This window comes from Jaculus jaculus, chromosome 1, assembly GCF_020740685.1.
Source record: "Jaculus jaculus isolate mJacJac1 chromosome 1, mJacJac1.mat.Y.cur, whole genome shotgun sequence".
NCBI lineage: Eukaryota > Metazoa > Chordata > Mammalia > Rodentia > Dipodidae > Jaculus > Jaculus jaculus.
The window spans coordinates 165,709,194-165,734,982 of NC_059102.1; the positions used below are offsets into that span (position 1 = coordinate 165,709,194).

Genomic DNA, 25,789 nt, shown 5'->3' on the forward strand with positions numbered 1-25,789 from the left:
AACAAACACCACATGGAGCCTGTAAATGTTTTTGCACAACCTGTGAAGCATTCTTGGAAGTGGCCAGTAAAAAGGGTTTTACCATTTAAAAAAATGTAATCTGTGTCATTGTTTACATCTGTAACTTTTCCTCCTTAATCTCATTACAACATTCTGGCAAAAATGTAGACACAGTATCTTCCAGTTTTAGAATAAATAACCATTTGGATCAAATTTCCCAATCTGCTATGGCTGCACTGACTGGGGTGAAGTGTGTCATGGGGGTGTTTGTTTATTTTGGGGGGAGGTAGGGAGCAGGGTCTCCCTCTTGTGTAGGTTAACCTGGAACTCACTATATTTTTGGCTGGCCTCCCAAATTTTAGAATTAAAGGCATGAGTCACCATGGTCAGCTTGGTTGATTATCTATTTATTTTGAGGCAAGTCTCTGTGACCTCATCTGGCCTTGAACTCAAGGCAGTCCTACCTGAGCCTCCTGAGTAACGATTAAAGGTATGAGTCACCACACCCAACTTATTATTTATTTACTTGAGGGAGGCAGACAGAATACGGGTGTGCCAGAGCCTCCTGCCACTGCAAACTCCATACGCATGCCCTGCTTAATGTAGCTGGCTTTATGTGGGTACTTGGGAATTAAGCCTGGGCCATAAGACTTTACAAGCAAATGCCTTTAACAACAGAGCCATCTCTCTAGCCCTGTGTTATTTTATTTTTTTATTTCATTCATTTATTTTTTGAAACAAGTCCAACAGACTGGCTTTTTTTCTCTCTTTTTTTTTTTTTTTTTTTTTTTGAGAGAGACCTAGAAATAATTGGCACACCAGGGCTTCCGGCCACTGCAATCAAGCTTCAGACGTGTATGCCCCCTTGTGCATAAGTCCTTAGACTTTGTAGGCAAGTGACTTAATTGCTAACCCATCTCTCCAGCCCTATTTTTTATTATTTATTTTGGGTTTTCAAGGTAGGGTCTTGCTCTAGCCCAGGCTGACCTGGAATTCACTATGTAGTCTCAGGGTGGCCTTGAACTCATGGTGAGCTTCCTGCCTCTGCCTTCCCAAGTGCTGGGATTAAAGGCATGCACCATAATGCCCAACCCTGGCCTATTTTTGAGACAGGGTCTGATGTAGACCAGAATGGCTTTGGTATATATCACAGAATGACCTTGAACTACTGTTCTTTCTGCCACCACTTCCCAAATTTTGGGATTACAGACAAGCACTACCATGCCTGGTTGTTTTCTGGACTGGGGATTGAATAGGGTGCATGTTGGGCAGGCACTCTATGGATTGGATTGTATCCCCAACCCTTACTTAATCCAGGGTTCTCTAGGCCTAGAACTCTTGTCTTGAACTCACAGCAGTCCTACCTCAGCCTCTTGTATGCTAGGATTACAGGCAGGCATGAGCCACCATGCCTGGCTATTTTAATTCATCTTTTGTTTTATTTTCTTCGAGATGAGGTCTCACTCTAGCCCAAACTGATCTGGAATCTGTAGTACCAGGCTGGTCTCTAACTTACTGGGATTCTGCTACCTCTGCCTCCCAAGTGGTGGAATTAAAAGGCATGTGCCACTACATCTTGTTCATTCATTCTTTAATGCTTATTTCTCTGTGTGTGTGTTTTGTTGTTGGTTGGTTGGTTACTTTTATTTTTTTATTTCCAAGACAGGGTCTTGCTCCAGGCTGACCTGGAACACAGCCTCCCCACTGCTGGGATTAAAGGTGTGCTCCATCATGCCCAACTCATTTATTTCTCAAGATGCACTGCACTAGATGTATTCAATGATAGCTTTCTTCCTGCATGCCTGCCTTTTACACTATGCCTTCACTTGAGAGATGCCATCCCTTCACTTTGGTGTATGAAGGGGTCTACCTAGGTCCTGCCTATGCTAAGAGCTTGAGCCATTGGAATAGAAATGACTTACCTCAACCGGGCGTGGTGGCACACGCCTTTAATCCCAGCACTCGGGAGGTAGAGGTAGGAGGATCTCCATGAGTTCGAGGCCACAGTTCTGAGACTACATAGTTAATTCCAGGTCAGCCTCAGCTAGAGTGAGACTGTACCTCAAAAAAAAAAAGACTTTCCTTATAGCCAGATGTGGTGGCGCACACCTTTAATGCCTTTAATCCTAGTAGTTGGGAGGCAGAGGTAGAATTGCCATGAGTTCCAGGCTTCTCTGAAACAAATTCTAGGTCAGCCTGGGATAGAGTGAAACCTTACCTCAAAACAAAACAAAACAAAACAAAACAGCTGGGCATGATGGTGCACACCTTTAATCACAGTACTCTGGAGGCAAAGGTAGGATCGCCATGAGTTTGAGGCCATCCTGAAACAATATAGTGAGTTCCAGGTCAGCCTGGGCTAGTGTGAAACCCTACCTTGAAAAACAAAACAAAAAGAAAAGAAATACCTGTATGTGGACTGTACTAAAACTAGTTGGATGTTTGAGGTTAAATGTGAGGTTCTATGGTAGGTTCATTATGAGTTCTGGGTCAGCTTGGGTTAGGTTAAGACCCTGCCTCAAAAAAAAAAAAAGAAAAACAAAAAAATGAAATAAGGGGCTGGAGAGAGAGCTTAGCAGTTAAGACACTTGGCTGCAAAGCCAAAATACCCAGGTTTGACTCCCAGGTACCCACATGAAGCCAGATGAACAAGGTGGCACATGCATCTGGAGTTCGTTTACAGTGGCTGAAGGCCTTGGCATGCCCATTCTCTATCTGCCTTTTTCTCTTCCTCAAATGAAAATAAATAAATAAGCTGCCATGGTGGTACATTCCTTTAATCTCAGCACCTAGGCGGTAGGAGGACTGCATTGAGTTTGAGGCCACCCTGAGACTTAATTCCAGGTTAGCATGGCATACAGCAAAACCCTACTCAACCCTCTTCCCCTGCCAAAAAAAAAAAATAAGGTTAAATTTATGAACATCATTATTTACTCATAATTACTACCTAGGAAAAGACTGATTATTGGATATTTGATAGGTGTCATTTTCTTTTCTTTTTTTCCTGTTTGGTTTTTTGAGGTAGGGTCTCACTTAAGCTCAGGCTGACATGTAGTCTAAGATTGGCCTCAAACATATGGTGATTCTCCCACCTCTACCTCCTAAATCCTGGGATTAAAGGCATGGCCCACCATGCCCACCCAGCCATATGCATTATTTTCTAATAAATTTGAAGAATGGCAAGATAACTTTAAAATAATATTTGAGGAGCTGGAGAGATGGCTTAGCAGTTAAGTGCTTGCCAATAAGCCTAAGGACCCCAGTTCGAGGCTGAATTCCCCAGGACCTATGTTAGCCAGATGCACAAGGGGGTGTATGCATCTGGAGTTCATTTGTAGTGGCTGGAGGCCCTGGCGCACTCATTCTCTCTTTATCTGCCTCTTTCTCTCTCTGTTGCTCTCAAATAAATAAATAAAATAAATGAAAAAAATTAAAAATAATATTTGAGGGCTGGAGAGATGGCTTAGTGGTTAAGTGTTTGCTTGCAAAGCCAAAGGACTGAGGCTCAATTCCCCAAAACCGACATAAGCCAGATGCACAAGGGTGTGCACGCACGGGGAGTTAGTTTGCAGTGGCTGGAGGCCCTGGCATACCCATCTTCTTTCTAATTAAAAAAAAAAAAAAAAACACATACATATATACGTATATATATATGTATGTATGTATGGATGGATGGATTTGAGAGAAAGAGGAAGATAGAGAATGGGTGTGCCAGGGCCTCTAGCCTCTGCAAACATCTCCAGATGCATATGCCACCGTGTACATCGGGCTTTATGAGGGTGCTGGGGAATTGAACCTGGGTCCGTAAGCTTTGCGGGCAAGCACCTTAACCACTGAGCAGTCTCTCCAGCCCTGGCAAGGTAAAAATATTGACAAAAATACTGTATTACTGGGACAAACATGATCATAGGTGGTTTTATATGAGGCAGGGCAGATTGAGAGATAGTAGATGCACAAGGGCCTTCATCTGCTGCAAACAAACTAGACTCATGTGCCACCTTGTGCATCTGGCAATATGTAATCAAACTTGGGTTCTTGGGCTTAACCACTACTCCATCTCTCCAGCCCCCATAAGTGGGGTTTTTTTTGTGTGTGTGCATGGGTATGCATGTTTGTGTGTGGGTGCACCACAGGATAACCTCAAAGTTTTATACACAGGAACATCTTAATACCTTTATTATTTTATTTTTATTTATTTATTTATTTGAGAGAGAGAGGCAGAGAGAGAGAATGAGCACACCAGGGCCTCTACCCACTGTAAACGAACTCCAGATGCATGCACCTCTTGTGCATCTGTCTTATGTGGGTCCTGGAGAATTGAACCGAGATCCTTTGGCTTTGCAGGCAAACTCCTTAACCGCTAAGCCATCTCTGCGGCCCTCTTACACCTTTTTATTTTATTTTTAAAATATTTTTATTTATTTAGCCAGGCATGGTGGCACATGCCTTTAACCTCAGCACTTGGGAGGCAGAGGTAGGAGGATTGCCATGAGTTTGAGGCCACCCTGAGATGATATAGTGAATTTGAGGTCAGCCTAAGCTAGAATGATACCCCACCTCGAGAAATCAAAAAAATTAAAAAAATGAAAAAATTGAAAGAGAATGGACACACCAGGCCCTCTGCACACAAACTCTAGATACATGTGCCATTTTGAACCTGGGTCCTTTGACATTGCAGGCAAGCACCTTAACTTTTAAGCTATCTCTCCAGCCCTATTGTTTTTATTTTAGATGGACTCATTATAGCCTAGATTGTTGTTGAACTTGCTACATAATAGCTGAAGATGACCTGGAACTGCTGGTTTATGTGGGACAAACTTAGGGCTTTGCATACAAGGCAAGCAAGCACTCGACCTGCTCAGCCACATCTCCAACTACCTACCTCTTATTTTATTTATTTATTTGCACGTGTGTGGTGGGGGGGGGGGGCAGGATCTCTTACTGCTGCAAAAGAATGCCAGACACATGTACCAGTTTTTTTGTTTCTTTTTTGTTTGAGAGTGACAGGCAGGCAGAGAGAGAGAGAAAATGGGTGCACCAGGGCTTCCAGCCACTGCAAACGAATTCCAGATGGGTGTGTCCACTTGTGCATCTGGCTAACATGGGTCCTGGGAAATGGAGCCTTGAACCGGGGTCCTTAGGCTTCACAGGCAAGCACTTAACCACTAAGCCACCTCTCCAGCCCTTATCTATCTCTTTGGAATAAGATGTTATTGACCTGGAGCTCACCAATTAGCCTAGATTGGCTACCCACCAGCAAATCTTACGGATCCTCTTGCGCTCCTTCAGTGTTGGGATTATAGGTGCTTTCTGATACTCTTGGTATTTTACTGGGGTACTAAGAATCTGTCAGACTCAGGTCCTCATGCTTTCAAGGCAAGCACTTTTCCCACTAAGCTGTTTATCTGTCTCCATCATAACCAATCTGTAATGCTCAGCTCAGAGCATTTGGCTTCAAAGCTGACAGTGCTATTGGTGTAGGGTTTGCTTTAGCTCTTCTCTGTGTGACACATTCAGATTTCAGAGCCTATCAGCATTTTTTAAAAATATATTTCCATTTATTTATTTGAAAGAGGGAGGGGAAGAGAGAGAATAGACATACCAGGCTTCCACCCCTATTAAGCCATTTCTCCAGACCCTTACAACATTAGTGGTAGTGCTCGTGCTAGGGACCAAACTCAGGGCCTCACATGTGTCATTAGAGCCCTTTTTTGTCTTTTGGGGCAGGGAGGGTCTTGCTTTTTACAACCCAGACTACCCTCACATGAACCTGGCTCACTAGAACGTAAAGTCCCGAGCTGAGAGGCCAGGCATAGTGAATGGCACACACCTCAATCCCACACTCCAAAGACTGAGGTCAGAGGATTGCTATGAATTGGGGACCAGCCTGAGGCAACAGAGTGAGATCCAGGTCAGCCTGGGCTAGAGTGAGACCCTGCCCTGAAAAACAAATAAAGTCAGCAGAGCTGAGCAGAGCAAGGAGGATCCAGTTTAAAGCCACGTGTGCTGAGATCCACCCTTTAGCCTTTAGTTTTATTGGCTTATGTGTGTGGTGTATACATGCGTGTGCCCTTGCAGTGCCTCATGGGCTAGCCTACAGTGGGATACACTTGCCTGCACTGGCTGGGGTGATGAGATACTGGGAGTCTCTTGCCAGTCTTGGAATTTGATTGTTCTCATCCCCCCCCCCCCAGCTCCAGGGATTCTTGCTTTACTTAGGTACTAGCATTACAGGTGCACTTGGCCACACCCAGCTGTTAAGTGGGTTCTAGTTTGGTCCCTAGCACGAGCACTACCACTTATGTTGTAAGGGTCTGGAGAGATGGCTTAATAGGGGTGGAAGCCTGGTATGTCTATTCTCTCTCTCTCCCTCCCTCTTTCAAATAAATAAATGAAAATATATTTTTAAAAAATGCTGTTAGGCCCTGAAATCTGAATGTGTCACACAGAGATTCAAACTGGCTCTCAGGCCCTCATGCCTGCACAGAAATTACATTTAACTGCTGGGCCAGCTCTCCATAGTTCCCTCTGTTTTGTTCGGAGAACGGCTCTGAAATTTTTTTGGCTGGGGGGGGGGGGTTTCAAGGTAGGGTCTCACTCTAGCCCAGGTTGACCTGGAATTCACTATGTAGTCTCAGGGTGGCCTTGAACTCATGGTGATCCTCCTACCTCTGCCTCCCAAGTGTTGGGATTAAAGGCATTTACCAACATGTCCGGCTTTTTTCTGTTTTGTTGTAATATTTCTATTTATTTGAGAAAGCTGAGTATGAGCAGGCCAGGGCCTCCTGCCACTGCAAATGAACTGCAGATGCATGCACCACTATGTGCATCTGGATTCTTTATGTGGATATTGGGGAATTGAACTGGAGCAGTCCAGGCTTTGTATGTGAGTGCCTTTAACCACTGAATCATCTCTACAGTCCCACATGTGTGTGTATTTGTAAGGAGATAGCAAGTACTAGGGCCTCTTGCCATACTGCAGACAAACTCCAGATTCTTGCCCCACTTGCTTGCAAGCAGACACCTTTATCCCATCAAGCTATCTCCCTATCCCCTAATTTTTTTTGTTTAGCCTTTATATTTTTTAGTTTTTTTTTTTTAATACTTATTTGCAAGCAGAGAGAGAATACGAATGAATGGACACCCCAGGGCCTATTGCCACTGCAAACTCCAGACATGTGCCTCATTGTTCATCTGGCTTTGTGTGCAAAGGGAGGAATCAAACCCAGACTGGCAGGCTTTGAAAGTAAGCGCTAAGTAGTAAGCCATTTCCCTAACCCATAACCTTATTCCTTGTAACTGCTAAGTCCTGTTTTCTCCCCAGCCAGGGTTACAGATAGTTTGTAGAACAAGCAAACTTTGTCTCTGGCCACTCAGCATGCTGCCCCCCCCCCCAAGGTAGTAGGTACACTAAGGCCCGGTACGCTCTTAATAAGGGCAAGAAGTGCCTGAGTTGGCCTGAGGACGAAATAAGACCTAGTTCTGGTCTCCAACTGAAATTCATTTAGCCCCACGGTGGGTTGTCAGCCCGGTTCCCAACACATCCGTGTGGCCCGCGCTGTGCTTCTTGCCCCCTTCCTTCCCACATTCCTTCGTTGATGCCGCTCGTGTGCCTTGGGCTCACCATTGGGAAGAAGTCGAGGTCCAGACGTCGTGATGCAGGAGCAGCCATTTTAGGACGGGGGAGCCCCGAAGAAAGCCTATCGGGAGCTGGCGGGTTAGGGGCCGCCATCTTAAGGACGGCCTGGGCGCCGGGGCGGGGAGACCGCCGCGCTGGGCCGGGGCGGCCGCCATCTTGGGCCGCGGGCGCGGCCATCTTAGGCGCGGCGCCGCCCCGCCCTCCGCTCCTGGGCCTTGGGGGCCTAAGGCTGCCCTCCCTGGCTCCCGCCCGCCCGCCCGCCCGCCGGCGCGCGCGAGCCTTCCTTCCCCCGCCGCCTTGGCCCGCGGGAGCGCGAAGGCCGTCGGCCGCGGGAGGGTCTGTTGTACCCAGCGCTGCCCCTGGGGGCGCCCGCGCTCCGCCCAGCCCGAGCCCGGCCGCCGGCCTTGACCATGGCTCACCTGCTCTGCGGGCCCTGTAACCTGGATATGGCAGTCCTCTCCCTCAAGAAGGCTAACACAGGAGCTGTTCTCTGAAGCTCTAGATGACTTTATTCTTCCAATGGCTTTCCCTTAACTTCCAATAGCTCCAGGTGAGAACGAGAACGAGCACCTGGGCATCCCTCTCTCCCCTGCCTGAGCGGGTCACCGAGGGAAGGGGCAGGACTCTGGCACTTTGACGGGATCCCTCTGCGGGTGGAGCCGAGGAGATGGGGTCCGCGTGGCTAAGGAGGGCCTTGTGCTTCAGACAATGTTAGGGGTAGGCAAGGGTCGGAGCAGGCTGCTACAGTTTCCAACCTAAACAAGGGCCCAGGAGAGGGGAAGGTGAGATGAGAGGAAAGGCAGCTGCTCAGAGGAGGGCACAGAAGAACTTCTTCTCCCGAAAGGGGTTTTCTGAGGTGGGCACAGGAGTGATGAGGGGATCCTCACACGCATGGGCATCGCAGTAAGTCATCAGGTCTGCTGCTGCCTTGGATACCTGGGGCACAGCCAGGAGAGGAAGTATGAGCCAGAACCCCCCTGAAAGGGATTGCAGATACCAAATGGGGTGTCTTAGAATTTCTAGGGCTACTCGAGAGAGTCTTCTCCCTCCTCCTCACAGAAGCCTAGTGTACTAATGGGAGCCAGGGTCTCACCCACCTTTATCCGGCACAAACTGGCCTCAATCTTCAGCTGTTCCACCATCTTGCGTGCTTGTCCAATGCTCATGGTGCTGTTCACAGGAGTCTCCCCTTTCATGCTGGAGAAAAAAGAGGGAGAACTCAGATTGCCTTTCTATATTCCAATAACTTTTGCAAGGCCAAGGTTGTGCCCCAGTATTTTGTGCTCCCATTGCCCACCCTCAAGTGACCTGTCTCATCTCTGTTCCTCAGGGCTTGGGGGGTGGGGGGAATGAAGAAAAGATGAAATGCTCTCGAGATTTCCACATGGCCTGGGTCCTCTAGGTCATCAAACAATACAAATGATTTAAGGTTTTCCAGTTCTTCAAGCCACCAGTGTTACCAGCTATATAAAAGCCTTAGGCAGAACCCCACCCTGTTCAAGACACATCACCCACCTATATCCAATGGGAGATAAACAGATTGCCCCTACTCACCTGAAGTAACGGGGTGGGGGGAAGAGGGGAGCACCAGCAGCAGCCAAAAACGTAGGGTCAGTTGGGGTGGGGAACACCAAACCCTGCCTCAGATAGGTGCCCCACCCTGCAGGGGCTTGCAGCTGAAAATATCTGTTAAAGAGGCAATTAATACACAGATGGCCACTGGAGAGGGTCAGACCAGAGATCCTTGGAAGGGTGGTCTGTTTCTGCTGCTCAAGCACTGCCCAGATGGCTGGTACCTGAAGGATGAAGGATGCTAGAAGGAGCTGCTCAGGTCCTGGAGCATACCAACTGCCTGGCCAGTAGGGGAATCTGGCTGCTATCTGCATCCCCTGCGCACCCCCCCCCCCCAGTGTTGCTGTCTCGATACCTGCCCCTCCCCCATCGCAGGAGTCCTGAGTCTGAGCTAGCGCCCTCCCCAAAGGACCTAAGGCGGAAGCAGACTCCCCCTCAAATGAGGTGGTCTACGCCTGTGACTGGCTGGGGGGCGGAGGGACCCTGCTCATTTGAAAATCTGACATCAGCTGGGCAGTCGCCCCCTCCTCCTTTCCTCCTCTACCCTGACACAGCACTTAGCACCTGAATCTTCATTTCTCTCCCAGTGACTCCCCTCTCCTCACACTAAGGAAAATGTGATGCGCTACAGGTGATCGGCTTCTAGATCACCACTCTATCCACAAGTGACTTGGGTGTGAGATCCAGGAGCAGTGGAGGTAATCATCAGGAAGACGTCTAAAGAAATGGCAGACCAAAGAGGAGAAGCTGGGGGGAGAGTGACTGGAGAGCAGATCAGAGGATCTGGCAGAGAGGTAAGGTACCTTGTAAGAGAGTTTGGTGGAAATATTTTGAAAATAGGTGGCCTTCTTGAGGTGGAGGTAGTATGCAGCGACTTGAAAATTTTTCATGTTATTTCGAATATGCTACTACGCCCGAAGAAAAAACAGGGACATTATGCAAAGATGTACACAACACTGGCCTTCAGCCTTCTGCAGTACCTTATCTGGAGTGTTTAGACATATGCAAAGTAGAAGATATCATCTGCAGAGACCTAGTCTAATGATTTGTAGGAATTCTGAGGGTAACTTTGTGCACTTAAGGTCTTACGAAGTCGATCGCGCAGCATAAAAACTGGAGTCCGAAAGCGAGGCTGAAACGCTGCCATGCTCGCTGGTGACAGCATGCCACCTGCGCAACCCACTAGATGCACAAGTTCTCACAGGATACTAGATTCTGTGGGAGAGTTATGCCCTCTCTCACCTCCCTCCCGGGTGCTGTGAGATTAAAAAGTAAAAACAGTGCCCACCTCACCATCTCCACCCCCCCCCCTTCAACCTCGTCTTGGTTTAGGGGTTTAAATGACGGTGGTGAAGGTGTGGTAGGAGGGCCGCGGTTGGGGCTTCGAGGGGAGTTCTGAGGGGACACTGCTGAGTCAGAGCGTGCCCTAGGGAACATCTTGGGGCCTGGCGGGTGCCTTGCCCCTCTGGTCACTTTAATAGGAGCGTAATGGTCTCCTGGTAGGGGCCATGGGGGAGAGAAGCAGAAGCCTGACATCCTGCAGGCCCCGCCCCCAGATGAAGCCCTGCCCCCTAGGCTGCAAGGCCCACAGAAAGGGGCGGGTCTTCTCCCGCAGCCGGAAATTCCTCCTCGCGGTTGCCGGGGCAGCGAGAGCCTGGTGAGTCTGCAGGGCGACGACCATCGGGCTGGTTCCCATGGTGGCGCTGCGTCGCTCCCACGGCCGAGCCAGAGGGGCTGCATCCGTTGGCCGTGGGGTCGCCCTGTCCGGCGTGGGGACTCCCCTTCGGGAAATTAGCACAGCTCTGGGTGGAGAGGAAAATCTCGGAAGCATTTGTCACTGCTCTTAGGTTGCTGGCTTGGAGTACCGCTGTGTGACATTAGGCAAGTCACGCATCATCCTCTTGCAGCGTGTACTCCCGTATCCTGTGTGTAAACGCGATTTTAGAGAACCGTAAGGTGCTTGTTCTCAGTAAGTTACATATCGCTGTGAATGAGTGAGGTTTAGCATTCTGGCAGTGGTACGTAGAGAGCGAAGTGGAGGAAGGTGAAGGGCTAATTGGCAGAGAAGCAGTCATTTGGAGAAAGGCCATAGGAAACAATGCCTTTGCTTTGTCCTGCTAGCGCCAACCTAAGAAACTTATCTTTTTTTTTGTCCCCACCTCCCTAAGGAAAGAAAACAAATTTAGATATGTATTCTTATTTTATTTGAGAGAGAATGGGTGTGCCAGGGCCTCCAGCCATTGCACTAGAACCCCAGATGCATGCGCCATCCTGTACATCTGGCTTACATGGGCCCTGGGGAATTGAACCTGGGTTCTTTGGCTTTGCAGGCAAGTGCCTTAATTGCTAAGCCATCTCTCCAGCCCCAGAAACCATTTTTTCCCCTTCTCTTTTTCCAGGAACCTCCAGCTGCTGCCTCATCCCATGGCCAGGGGAATCGCCCATGTAGAAGACCAGCTAGAAACTCAAGGCCTGAACCTGGAGCCAGACCCCCTCCTCCTCCCACCATGGTCAATGATCCACCAGTATCTGCCTTACTGTGGGCCCAGGAAGTGGGCCACTTCTTGGCAGGTCGTGCCCGCAAGCTGCTGCTGCAGTTTGGGGTGCTGTTCTGCACCATCCTCCTCCTGCTTTGGGTGTCTGTCTTCCTATATGGTTCCTTCTACTACTCCTACATGCCAACAGTTAGCCACCTCAGCCCTGTGCATTTCTACTACAGGTGAGAAGGATCCTTTATCTTGAACTGCTGCAAGGGTCCTTGGAGCTTCCTTGGTTGAGTCTTGGTACTTAGCTGACAGGACTTCTCCCCTCACAACCCAAGGCTGGAGCAGGTCTGGGTTGCTAGGGCTTTAAGGTTCTAGTTCCACCTCTATTGCTGAATCCTGGTTAAAAGACAACAAAAAGAAGCTTGGTGTGGTGGCACATGCCTTTAATCCCAGCACTCGGGAGGCAGAGGTAGGTGGATCTCCATGAGTTCGAGGCCACCCTGAGTCTACATAGCTAATTCCAGGTCAGCCTGGACCAGAGAGAGACCCTACCTCGAAAAAAAGAAAAAGAAAAAGAGCCTGCAGTTGTGGCTCATGACTGTAATCCCAGCATTTGGGAAGTTAAAACAGGAGGAATGGCACAAATTCCAGGCTAGCCCAGGCTTCAGAGTGAGCCCTATTTCTAAGCAGGGAAAAAGGGACTAGAAAAAAAATGCACTGCTAGTGGGGCGTGGTGGTGCAGCCATTAGCCTTTAATCTCAGCACTCAAGAGACAGAGGTAGGAGGATCACTATGAGTTTGAAGCCAATCTGAGACAACAAAGTGAATTCCCAGGCCAGCTTGGACGAGAACAAGACCCTAACTCAAAAAAAGGGGGGGGGGCACTTCTAGACTAGCATTATGAGGGTCAATTTTATTTAGGTTGGGTGAAACCTCTCAAAGCCATCCCAACTGCTTTCATCTCAAAGCTATCCAGGTATTAGGAAATACCTCCTTTGCCTTTTAAAAGACTGCCTCCTACCCCAGTCATCTGCTTCACAACAGCTACCTACACTCAGTGGCTTTGGGACATAAAACCTGCCTTCCTCTTGTCTTCCCCACCTTCTTAGTTCCTTCCCATTTTACACACACTGCCAAAATCTAGTCATCTGCTGCATCCCTACATAACACATGCACTTTTGCCTGCAGTTTGAGAGGATTGAGGAACCTCTTAATCATTTGTTCATATATCCTTTTGCAGGAGAATTTTCTTTCTATATATATGGATCCTAGCTTTTAATGTTTGTATATATGTATGGGGATGTGAGACTGAGTATGGAATGTAAGTCATGATAGTAGACCACAAGAAGGGAACAAGAGGTGATAAGGGAGCAAAGGACAAAAGGAAAGAAAATAAAAAAGCAAAGAAACGAAACAGAAAAAAGACCTGGGCTTGGTGGTGCATGACTTTAATCCCAGCACTCAGAAGAGAGATAGGAGGATTGCTATGGGATCAAGGTCACGGAAAAGATATTTTGCAGTCCCAGAGCAGAAGTGTTGAATGAAAATCAGTCCTAAAGATCTATTTCTTTGTGTTTGTGTGTGTGTACACACATATCGAGGCCTCATGCTGTTGCAAATGAACCCTGGATGTGGCACTTTTTTCATCCAGCTTGTGTGGGTGGCTTGGGAATTGTACCTGAGCCAATAGGCTTTGCAAGCAAACTGATCTAACTACTGAGCCATCTTCCCAGCCTGAAATCCATATGTATGTATACATTTATTTTTTGTTAGTTTGTTTTTTCAAGGTAGGGTCTCAGCACTAGTGCAGGCTGACCTGAAATTCATTATGCAGTCTCAGATTGTCCTTGAATTCATGACGATCCTACCTCTGCCTCCAAAGCACTGGGATTAAAGGTATGCACCACCAAAATATTTTCTTTAGTTTTATCTTTTTGCTTTTTAAAAAATATTTATTTATTTATTTGACAGGGAAAGAAGGAGAGAGAGAGAGAAAATCTTTTTGGTTTTTTGAGGCAGGGTCTCACTCTAGCCCAGGCTGACCTAGAATTCACTATGTAGTCTCAGGCTGGCCTTGAACTCATAGCAATCATCCTACCTCTGCCTCCCGAGTACTGGGATTAAAAGCTAATATCTAACTTATTTATTTTCAAGCAGAGAAAGATAGAAGAGAGACAGAGCAAGAGAGAATGGGCATGCCAGGGTCTCTAGTCACTGCAAATGAACTCCAGATGTGTTCGGCACTGTGCATTTGGCTTTATATTGGCACTGGGGAATCAAACCCAGGTCATTAGGTTTTGCAGGCCAGTGCCTTAAATGCTGAGCCCTCTCTCCAGGCCTTAAAAAATATTTTATTTTTTATTCTTATTTATTTATTTGAGAACAACAGACAGAGAGAGAAAGAGAGAATGGGCATGCCAGGGCCTCCAGCCACTGCAAATGAACTTCAGATACTTGCGCCCCCTTGTGCATCTGGCTAACGTGGGTCCTGGGGAATTGAGCCGGGGTCCATAGGCTTCACAGGCAAGCACTTAACCACTAAGCTATCTCTCTAGCTCATTAAAAAATATTTTATTTGGGGCTGAGGATATGGCTCAGTGGTTAAGGTGCCTCTCTGCGAGACCTAACAACCTAGATTTGATTCCCCAGTGCCCATGTAAAGCCAGATGCACAAAGTGGCACATAAATCAAGAGTTCATTTGCAGTGGCAAGAGGCCCTGGTATGCCCTGCATTCTCATTCTCTCTCTCCTTGCAAATAAAATATTTTATTTATTTCCTTGAGAAACAGAGAATCTAGGCATTCAGGGCCTCCTGTCACTGCAAATAAACTCCAGATGCATGTGCCACTTCATATATCTGGATTTACATGCGTACCGGCTAATCAAACCCAGGCTGTCAGGCTTTGTAGGCAAGTGCCATTGACAGCTGAGTCATCTCTATAGCCTTGAAATCCATATATATATTTGTTTTTTCAAGGTAGGGTCAGCCCAGGCTGACCTGGAATTCACAGCAATTCTCCTACCTCTGCCTCCTGTATGCTAGGATTAAAGGGTGTGCCCAACCACACTCAAGGAAATCCATATTTTTATTAATCTCAGTGATTATTTTTTAAATATTTTCTTTAAATTGTATTTATTTCTTTGAGAGAGAATGGCAGATAGAAAGAGAGAATGGGTGCATCAGGGCCTCCAGTCACTGCAAACAAATTCCAGACACATGCATCACCTTGTGCATCTGCCTTCTGTGGATACTGGGAAGTCAAACCCAGGTCCTTAGGCTTAGCAGGCAAGTGCCTTAACCATTAAGCCATCTCTCCAGCCATATTCTCCACCCCACCCCCCCACCTCTGGTTTTTCGAGGTAGAATCTGTCTCTAGCTCAGGCTGACCTGGAATTTGCTCTGTTGTCTCAAACTCATGGTGATCTTCCTACCTCTGCCTCCCAAGTTCTGGGATTAAAGGCATGCGCCACCATGCCCAGCTGGTAGTTAGATTTTTCAGGCATGCACTTTAACCAATGAGCCATCTCTTCAGCCCCCTAATGACTGTTTAGAAACACTTAAATATTCATAGGTTTCTACCTAAATTTTTACCCTAGTAAGAGGAAATAAATTGAAGTAGTAGGAAGACAGAATAATAATAATAATTATTATTATTATTCTGGCCAGGTATGGTGGCATAAGCCTTTAATCTGCAGTACTTGGGAGGCAGAGGTAGGAGGATCTTGATGAGTTCAATGTCACACTGAGACTATATAGTGAATTTCAGGTCAGCCTGAGCTAAATCAAGACCCTATCTTTAAAAAAAAAAAAAAAAAGGCCGAGCATAGTAGTGCATGCTTTTAATCCTAGCACTCAGGAGGCAGAGGTAGAAGGATTACTGTGAGTTCAAGGCCAGCCTGAGACTACATAGTGAATTCCAGGTCAGCCTGGACTAGAGAAAGACTACCTCAAAAAAAAAAAAAAAAAAAAAAAGTTATTCTTGCATCTTGAATCTCTTAGCCACATTTATTCTCCACCTTTCTGTGACAGAGGGGGATAGAAGACAGGAGGAAGACCTAGGGAGTCAAGAGGGTGTGCAGGCTGACAGGTAGGACAAACTAACTTAGCAGAGTATCTTCCTCCCCTTCTCATTTAGGACTGACTGTGATTCTTCTACCACCTCACTCTGCTCCTTCCCTGTTGCCAATGTCTCGCTGGCTAAGACTGGACGTGATCGGGTGAGTATGGGAGCTAGAAAGATGTTTTATGAGAGCTTTTATTGTTTGTTTTATTTTGTTATGTTTTTCGAGGTAGTGTCTCACGTTAGCTCACTAGTGTCAGGGTAGCTTTGAACTCATAGTGATCCTCCTACCTCCCATTCCAAGTGCTGGTATTAAAGAATGCAACACCATGCCCAGCTTCATTTCGGCTTTTTAAAATATTTTTATTTTTATTTATTTAAGAGAGGGAGAGGCAGAGAGATACAGAGAGAATGTGTGTGCCAAGGTATCCAGCCACTGGAAATGAACTCCAGATGTATGCACCACCATCTTGTACGTCTGGCTTACATAGGTCCTGGGGGAGTTGAACCTGAGTTCTTTGGCTTTGCAGGCAAGCGCCTTAACCGCTAAGCCATCTTTCCAGCCCCCTCTTTTTTCTTTTTTTTTTTTTTTTTTTTCCTAGGTAGGGTCTCACTCTAGCCCAGGCAGACCTAGAACTCACTCTGTAGACCCAGGCTGGCCTCAAACTCAAGGTGATATCCTACCTCTGTCTCCTGAGTGCTGAGATTAAAGGTCCAGCTCATATAAGCTATTATGGCTTGAAAAAGATGTGGAGACCAGGGATTGAGTATTAACAGAATAAAAGAAAAACTGTGAAGGGAACGGAAGTTAGAAATAAATTAAAATCTGAAAGTTGAGCATGGTCACAGTCAAAGTATCAAGTGTGATATGACTTATTTCAGATGGGTCATATCTCCTAGATAACATAGTATTTTAGATATGAGTTATTTAATTGGAATAGTGTGGTACCCACACAAAAATTTTTAAATCTTACATATAAAATTATGAAATGGAGCTGGAGAGTTGGTTTAGTGGTTAAGGCACTTGTCTGCAAAGCCAAAGAACCTTGGTTCAATTCCCCAGAACCCACGTAAGCCAGACGCACAGGGAGCGCATGCATCTGGAGTTTGTTGGCAGTGGCTGGAGGTCCTGGTGTGCATGCTCTCGCTCTCTCTCAAATAAACAAAAATAAAACTATTTTTAAAAAGTTTTTTTAATTATGAAATGGTTGACAAATGTGTGTGAGCTGTTATTACAAAAGGTACTGTGTCAGAGGACTGGCCCAATGCCAGTGTGACTTCAGTAAACCTGAGAACTGTGACAAGTACACATGGATATTAAGCTTCTCTACTAGGCAAGCTGGTAGAGGCTCTGCTAAAGGATGGGATCCCATGCCAGGCATAGTGGTTCACACCTGCAATCCCGGCACTTGGGAGGCTGAAATAGGAGGATCACTGTGAGTTCAAGGCCAGTCTAGGGCTACAGAGTAGGTCCTGGGTCTGGGCTAGAGGGACATTCTGTCTTTTAAAAAAGAGAAATAAGCCGGGCGTGGTGGCGCACGCCTTTAATCCCAGCACTCGGGAGGCAGAGGTAGGAGGATCGCCGTGAGTTCAAGGCCACCCTGAGACTACAGAGTTAATTCCAGGTCAGCCTGGACCAGAGTGAGACCCTACCTCACAAAACCAAAAAAAAAAAAAAAAAAAAGAGAAATAAGTGTGGTGATGCACACTTTTAATCCCAGCACTTGGGAGGCAGAGGTAGGAGGATTGTGGAGAGTTCAAGGCCACCCTAAGACTACATACTGAATTCCAGGTCAGCCTGAGCTAGATTGAAATGCTACCTCAAAAAAAAAATAGGATCCCTGAAAAAAAGACCTTGAAAGATCAGCATTATTTTTCATGACGACAGATTTTGTTTGTTTGTTTGTTTTTTAAGTTTTTTGAGGTAGGGTCTCACTGTAACTCAGGCTGACCTGGAATTCACTCTGAATTGTCAGGGTGGCCTCAAACTCTCCACAATCCTCCTACCTCTGCCTCCCAAGTGCTGGGACTAAAGGCATGAGCCACCACGCCTAGCTGACAAGGGTTTTGTTGTTTTTGTTGTCAGTCAACAACATAATTAGAAGTAGAGAGGGCTGGAGAGATGGCTTAGTGGTTAAGGTACTTGCCTCCAAAGCCTATGGACCCAGATGCCCAAAGTGGCACAAACATCTGGAATTTGTTTGCAGTGGCTAGAGGCCCTGATATGCCCATTCTTTACTTTTCTTCCTCTCTGTCTCTAATAATAAAAAATAAAATAAAAAAGTATTCGGAGATAGGGCTGATAGATTGCTCAGTGGTGAACATCACCTGCTCACCATTGCATTGAGCTTTTTGAGCCAGACACCACCAAGTTCAACTCCTCAGAACCCATGTAGAAAGCTGACCATGGCTACATACATTTGTAAATCCAATCCAGGAGCATTGACTGGAGAATCATTGGGGTTTGCCAATGGACAGCAGCTCCAGGTTGAAGGAGAGATCCCATCTCAAGGAAATACACAGATTAATATGAGAAGAAAACCCAACATCTCCTCTGGCTTCCACTAAAACACACATCTACACATGTGCATATTCCATACCACTCATATTCTACACACACACACACACACACACACACACACACACAGTTAGAGGTAAAATGTACTAAGAATTTAAACCAGCTGATATTGTGGGGGGGGTGGTCAAGGTAAGGTCTCGCTGTAGCCCAGGGTGGCCTTGAATTCCAGGTGGTCCTCCTACCTCTGCCTCTCAAGTTCTGGGATTCAAGGTGTGTGCCACCCAGCCCAGCCCAGCCAAGCCCAATTGATATATTTTCAAAAAAAGAATCCAGGCCGGGCGTGGTGGCACACGCCTTTAATCCCAGCACTCAGGAGTCAGAGGTAGGAGGATCGCCTTGAGTTCAAGGTCCCCCTGAGACTCCATAGTGAATTCCAGGTCAGCCTGGGCTAGAGTAAGACCCTACCTTGGGGAAAAAATAAAAATAAAAAAGAATCCAGGTGTGGTGGCTTACATCTTTAATCCCAGCACTCGGGAAGCAGAGGTAGACGGATCACTGAGTTTGAGGTCAGCCTGGGACTACAGAGTGATTTCCAGGTCAGCCTGGGCTACAGTGAGACTTTACCTCCTTTGGCAGACAGGAGGATCAAATTGAAGGCCAGCCTGGGTTATATAGTAATACCCTGTCTGAAATATTCAAGGGTGGGCTGGAGAGATGACTTAGCGTTTAAGGCACTTGCCTGAAAATTCAAAGGATCCCGGTTCAACTTTCTAGGACCCACATAAGCCAGATGCACAAGGGGGCGCTTGCATCTGGAGTTCTTTTGCAGTAGCTGGAGGCCCTTGCACTGTACTCAATAAACTATTCTTCCTTTAAAGAGAGACCTGGAATAACATGAGATACTGCCATGATTGTGCAAGGGCTGCCTAGGGAGACAGCACTGCTAGCCCTTGCTTAATTAACAAGTGAGGGCCCAGAGGGACAGCCTCAGTGGCACATAGGCCTGAGTCACAGATGGCCCAGTTGGCAACGTGATGGTTCACTTTGAAAAAGAAATACCAGCCAGGCATGATGGTACATGCTTTCAGTCCCAACACTGGAGAGGCAGAAGTAGGAAGATCGCTATAAGTTTGAGGTCAGCCTGAAACCACATAGTGAATTCCAGGTCAGCCTTGGCTAGAGTGGTTCCCTTCCTTGGGAAAAATAAATTAATAAATAAATAAAATAAAAGAGAGAAAAAGAAACACCAGAGCCTTTCTCAAAGCGGAGTAGCTTGTCTGATTCAAAAGACCCAACAGGCTGGGTGTGGTGGTACACGCCCATTATCTCTGCACAGGAGGTTAAGTCAGAAGGATTACCATGGTTTTGAAATCAGTCTGAGCTCCATAGCTACATAGAAAGCTTAGCGGTTAAGCTGTTTGCCTGCAAAGCCAAAGGACCTCCATTAGATTCCCCAGTACCCACGTCAGTCAGCTGCACAAGGGGGCACATGCATCTGGAGTTCGGTTGCAGTGGCTGGAAGCCCTGGCACGCCCATTCATATTTTCTTTCTCTCTCTCTTTCCCTCTCTCAAATAAATAAAAATTAAATATTTTTAAAAAGAAAGTACCAGGCCAAATCAGGCAAGGCGGCGCATGCCTTTAATCCCAACACTTGGGAAGCAGAGGTAGGAGGCTCACCATGAGCTCAAGGCCACCTTGATACTACGTAGTGAATTCCAGGTCAGCCTGGACTAGAGCAAAACCCTACCTCAAAGGAAGTACCAGGTCAGCTAAGATATGTTCTCAAAACACCCCCTCAACCGGACATGATGGTTCACGCCTATCATTCCACTACTGAGGAGACTGAGATAGGAGGAGCAGTGTGAGTTCAAGGCCATCCTGGATTACAGAGTGAGTTCCAGGTCAGCCTGAACTAAGTGAGACCCTACCTTAGAAAAACAAAACCACAGTCGAGCATGGTGGCACATGCCTTTAATCCAGCAGTCGTGAGTTTGAGGCCACCCTGAAACTACATAGTGAGTTCCAGATCAGCGTGGGCTAGAGTGAAACCCTACCTGGAAAAGAAAAGAAAAAAAGAAAGAAAGAAAAAGACACACACACAAAACCACCCTGTCCTAATTAAGAACCCACAGAAGAGGAAGACCAGGGAACTAGGGGGATTTGGCCACCAGAAGGGGGCAGCACCTTGTTGGGCTAAACAATTGGAAGTCCTGTTTTAAGACCCAAGGTTCCGGAGGAGGGGAGGGAATTACCATAAATCATAGTCTATAATTATGGAAGTTGTCAATAATTTTTAAAAAATGTTGTTTTGGTTTGTTGAGGTAGGATCTCTACATAGTGAATTCCAGGTCAGCCTGGGCTAGGCGAGACCCTACCTCAAAAAAGCAAAAAAAATTGAGGTATGATGGGGGTTACCTTTGGCAGGTACTGATGTATGGACAGCCGTATCGTGTCACCTTAGAGCTTGAGTTGCCAGAGTCCCCTGTGAATCAAGATTTGGGCATGTTCTTAGTCACTGTTTCATGTTACACCAGAGGCGGCCGAATCATCTCCACTTCTTCACGTTCGGTAAGTGTTCTTGGTCTCTCTAGGCAGTTGTGGACAGTGACAGCAGAGTCTGAGTATCTGTGGAGCTTCAAGAGAAGACTTCTGAGGTCAGGAGCACATCAAGATAATCAAAGATTTCATGTACCAAACTGCACACATTTGCCAAATCCCCTTGTATCTGATGAGCATTTCCAAATTTGGAACAGAGTCTCGAGTAATTCTGGTCTCAAAATGGGAGGAGAGCAGACAGACCTGGCTCTGAACTCACTAGAAACATGTAGTCTATGGGACTTAATTTCTGGAGCATAAGGTATTGTAAAACACATTTTATAGTAACTGACTCATATCAAAACTAGAAGGAAATGGAAGTTTCTTGTTAGCACATAGTGAATTTTCAGTCACCATTGGCACCTATAATTAATGAACTATCAACAGTAGCACTTCATGAATGTGTGCATGAGGATGCTACAGCAGAGTGGTGTTCTTAACCAGATAGCGTCTTGGAGAAGGCACCTTTGGATAGAGGGAGAGGATACTTGAGCAGGTGGAATGGTTGTGTAGAGATGAGAGAACAGGAAGGGAAAGCGAAGGATCAAGAGACCTGAGGAGGAAGAAGCAGCAGCCTGCCTGGCCTGCTCATGCATAAGGAAAGATGACAGAGGGCATTTGAAACCTCGGGCCCCAACCTCTCTTTCCTGACCCTGACAGGTAATGCTGCATTACCGCTCTGACTTGCTTCAGATGCTTGACACCCTAGTCTTCTCCAGCCTCCTGCTGTTTGGCTTTGCTGAGCAGAAGCAGCTGCTGGAGGTGGAACTTTATGCGGACTATAGAGAGAACTCGGTAAGTGAGGTTGAAAGATGAGAAAGACAGTCTTCCAGTTGGCCCAGTATTATATGTGAGGAACCTCTGGAGCCAGTCAGGAGGGACAGCCACAGAGGCTGGAGGTGGGTTTCAGGTCTGGCTGCTGAAAGTGACAGGCCGGGTGTGGTGGCACACGCCTTTGATCCCAGCACTCAGGAGGCAGAGGTAGGAGGATCACCATGAGTTCAAGGCCAGCCTGAGACTACATAGTGCATTCCAGGTCAGCCTGGGCCAGGGCAAGATCCTACCTCGGGGGGTGTGGGGGGAGCAACAGCAGCAGGATCCTGTCCCAACTCTGCCCTCACCCCATGCCTGTGCAGTATGTGCCGACAACAGGAGCGATTATCGAGATCCACAGCAAGCGCATCCAGATGTATGGAGCCTACCTCCGCATCCATGCCCACTTCACTGGGCTCAGGTGAGAACCCACTGACTTTGACAGCTCTCCTATGGTTTCTCTTTAAATGAGGAGAGAGGCCCAAGAGGCAGAATTAGCTGATGGCATTACATCAGGCTTTACAAAATCCAGAGGCTCTTATCTGTGGCTACACACCAGGGTACTGGCTTCCAAGAGAACTTCTTAAAAAAAAAAAAAAAAGTGTGGTGGTCCAAGCCTGTCTCCTCACCACTTGGGGCTGAGGCAGGAGAATCTTCAATTCAAGGCCATCCTGGGCTCCCTAGCAAGAAAATAAAAAAACTAACCAGGCATGGTGGCGCATGCCTTTAATCCCAGCACTCAGGAGGCAGAAGTAGAAGGATCACTGTGAGTTCAAGGCCACCCTGAGATTCCATATTTAATTCCAGGTCAACCTGGACCAAAGAGAGAACCTACCCAAAAAACAAAAAAAAACAAAAACAAATTTAAAAAAAAACTAAGGGAGCGTGGTGGCACACACCTTTAATCCCAGCACTAGGGAGGCAGAGGTAGGAGGATCTCCATGAGTTCAAGGCCACCCTGAGACTCCATAGTGAATTCCAGGTCAGCCTGGGCTAGAGTGAGACCTTACCTCAAAAAGCAAAAAAAAAAAAAAAAAAAAAAAAAAAAAAAAAAAAACTACACAAGCCCAATTCAGTGCTATGTCTCTGTAGTCTCAGCTATTCAGGTAATGTACTGAGGCACCACCCCCATCTGCACCAAAGTAAAATGCCTGTGTAATCTACTGTCTTGATCCGTTGGCTCTCAAGAGTTGGAGTAACTTGACTGATCACAGTTGAGGCCATTATAATGCTGTTGCCTGGCCTTTATTGGAATTTAGTGCCATAGCAGTCGGGCATGGTGGCACACGCCTTTAATCCCAGCACTCGGGAGGCAGAGGTAGGATGGTCTCAGTGAGTTCTAGGCCACCCTGAGACTACATAGTGAATTCCAGGTCAACCTGGGCTAGAGGGAGACCCTGCCTCAAAAAACAACAACAACAAAAAAGAAATTGGTGGAGTAGAGTCTGGTAACTGTGAAGGGAGGGGTGGGCAGGGAACATGGAGGCAGAGGCCAGCTCTTGGGATACTTGAGTTGCCCTAGAAACTGTTTCTGGGAAACAAGAAGGCTAGCACTATCTGGTAACTGTTGCTCCCTTCCTGACCCTCTTTCCCACCTCAGGTACCTGCTGTACAACTTCCCCATGACCTGTGCCTTCGTGGGTGTCGCCAGCAACTTCACCTTTCTCAGTGTCATTGTGCTGTTCAGCTACATGCAGTGGGCGTGGGGGGGCATCTGGCCCCGACACCGCTTCTCTTTGCAGGTCGCAAGGGGCAAAGACCCCATTTTTTTATCCCTTGGTGATCTTTGTGGTTGGACAGTGGCACATTGGGGATAAGGGCATAATCGCTGGAGATGAAGTCAGGCTTTGCTGCTCAGTGGTTTATCCTCCACAGGTTAATATCCGCAGAAGGGATGGCTCTCGAAGGGAAGCCCGGCGTAGGGCCTCCCCCCGTCAGCCAGGTAAAAAAGGGTTGGTTGGGTAATGTCATTGGGAGATGGGCAGATGAAAGGAGCCACCTGCCTCCAGTGTGAAGCACAAGGCACTCCTGGGGCTGAGAGTGTTACGGGCAGACGAAAGGTGACTACATTCAGGTCATGACCACTGACACTAGCCGTCCTCTGCTTGCAGGGCCCGAAGGTCAGGAGTCTACCCAAAAGTCAGATGTGAAAGATGGTGAGAGCCCTGAAGATCCCTCAGGGACAGGGACAGGTACAGTGCAGAGCCCCCTTCCTAACTACTCCCCAGCTCTCCCCTCAGTGCCTGGGTCTCACTTCTTCATCTTACCTCTGGCACTCCCTTTTTGGTAGCAGAGAGCCAGCTACCTGAGAAAAAACCAGACCAGAAGCCCCCGAATGGAGAAGAGGAACTGGAGCCAGAGGCCAGTGATGGTGAGGGCACCCTGTGGATGCAATGGGGTGGGGTGGGAATGTTACCCTCCCACACACCCATTAATCTACTGTCCCTTTTGGATTTTGTTTTGCCCTTTCCTGGTTCAGGTTCGGGCTCCTGGGAAGATGCAGCTTTGCTGACAGAGACCCCTGCCTCTGCCTCTGCCCTTGCCCCTGAGACTCTGGGCAGCTCTGAGCCCTCTAAAGGCACCATCAGACAGCGCCCTACCTGCTCTAGTTCCTGAACTAGAGGGCAAATTCCTCACATTCCAGCACTTTCCCATCTGATTCTCCCTGTGTTGTTCCCTTAATAAACTATTTTGTGCCAACTGCTTCACTGACTCTTTGACATTGATTTAGGGCTGTTGCAGTCTGGTTTGCATTGCTGGGAGAAATCACCGAAGAGCAGCTTGTGGGAAAAAAAAAAGAGGTTTATTTTGGCTTACAGGCTTGAGGGGAAACTCCACAATGGCAGGGAAAACGATGGCATGAGCAGAAGGTGGACATCATCCCCTGGCTAACATAAGTTGGGCCATAGCAACAGGAGAGTGTGCCAAACACTGGCATGGGGAAACTGGTTATAACACCCATAAGCCCACTCCCAACGATACACTCCCTCCAAGAGGCATAAATTCCCAAATCTCCATCAGATGGGAATCTAGCATTCACAACAACTAAGTCTTTGGGGGCCACCTGAATCAAACCACCACAAGGGCCGTTTGAAAATTCCAAGTTTGGGCTAGGAATATAGTTCTCTGGTTAAAAAAAAAAAAAAAAGTTTGTGTAACATGCAACACCCTCGGTTCAATCTCAGGTACTGTAAAAAAATGTTTTCCAGGGCTGGAGAGATAGTTTAGCGGTTAAGTGCTTGCCTGTGAAGCCTAAGGACCCCAGTTCGAGGCTCGATTCCCCAGGACCTATGTTAGCCAGATGCACAAGGGGGCACACGTGTCTGGAGTTCCTTTGCAGTGGCTGGAGGCCCTGGCATCCCCATTCTCCCCCCCCCCCCTCTCTCTCTCTCTCTCTTCCTCTCTCTCTTTCTCTGTCGCTCTCAAATAAATAAATAAAAATTAAAAATGTTTTCCAGGTATATCCTACTTTTTCTTTGTGGATGCATGTGCTCATCTGTGTGTGTGTGAAGGCCAGAGGCTGACAGTGGATGTCTTCATCAGTCACTTTCCGCCTTATTTTTTGAGATAGGGTCTCTTCCTGAACCTAGAGGTGACTGATTTGGCTTTGGCTAAATTAGCTACTTAGCAAGCCCTAGGAACCCTCCATCTTGTCTCCTACCTCCTTAGCATGGGATTAGACACACAACAGCACACCCAGTTTTCCATGGGTACTGGAGATCTGAACGCAGGTCCTTATGCTTTCTTGGGAAGCTCTTTACTCAATAAACCATCTCCCCAGCCCCTGTATTTCCTGTTACTTTTGCACATTCGTGTGTGCACGCATGTATGTATAGGGATGATGAAAGATGGTCTCATGGAGCCTAGGCTGGCCTTGAATTCCTGATCCTCCACTTTCCAAGAGCTGTGATTACAGGTATGCATCACCACACCCACCTCCACCTCTGTTTCCTTCCTATTTTTTAAAATATTTTTATTTATTTATTTGACTTAGAAGGAGAGAGAGAGAATGGGCACGCCAGGGCCTCTAGCCACTGCAAATGAACTCCAGAAGCATGCGCCCCTTGTGCATCTGGCTAACATGGGTCCTGGGAAATCAAACC

General features: G+C 47.2%; 2 protein-coding genes across 8 annotated transcripts; one reads left to right on the forward strand and one right to left on the reverse strand.

The window, feature by feature from the left end:
- Window positions 1-8,007: 8,007 nt before the first annotated feature.
- Window positions 8,008-24,391, forward strand: Bscl2 (BSCL2 lipid droplet biogenesis associated, seipin). 6 transcript variants are annotated; one of them, XM_004656558.2, is made up of 12 exons: window positions 8,008-8,189; window positions 9,799-10,005; window positions 11,611-11,930; window positions 15,834-15,915; window positions 20,703-20,846; window positions 21,534-21,668; window positions 22,010-22,107; window positions 23,287-23,428; window positions 23,562-23,628; window positions 23,798-23,878; window positions 23,980-24,057; window positions 24,166-24,391. In XM_004656558.2, exons 2-12 carry the CDS (start codon window positions 9,937-9,939, stop codon window positions 24,300-24,302), a joined length of 1,353 nt encoding a protein of 450 aa, XP_004656615.2. In that variant the 5' UTR covers window positions 8,008-8,189; window positions 9,799-9,936; the 3' UTR covers window positions 24,303-24,391. The 6 variants fall into 6 exon arrangements, with proteins under 6 accessions (XP_004656615.2, XP_044991651.1, XP_044991662.1 ...); XM_045135716.1 differs by having other exon boundaries at window positions 8,009-8,189; window positions 23,977-24,057; XM_045135727.1 differs by lacking the exon at window positions 8,008-8,189 and having other exon boundaries at window positions 9,641-10,005; window positions 23,977-24,057.
- On the reverse strand, window positions 8,131-9,513 carry Gng3 (G protein subunit gamma 3). Of its 2 annotated transcripts, none has more exons than XM_004656559.2 (3): window positions 9,194-9,513; window positions 8,737-8,836; window positions 8,131-8,575 (listed from the first exon to the last, which is right to left on the reverse strand). In XM_004656559.2, exons 2-3 carry the CDS (start codon window positions 8,833-8,835, stop codon window positions 8,447-8,449), a joined length of 228 nt encoding a protein of 75 aa, XP_004656616.1. In that variant the 5' UTR covers window position 8,836; window positions 9,194-9,513; the 3' UTR covers window positions 8,131-8,446. The 2 variants fall into 2 exon arrangements, with proteins under 2 accessions (XP_004656616.1, XP_044991708.1); XM_045135773.1 differs by lacking the exon at window positions 9,194-9,513 and adding an exon at window positions 8,948-9,087.
- Window positions 24,392-25,789: the final 1,398 nt, after the last annotated feature.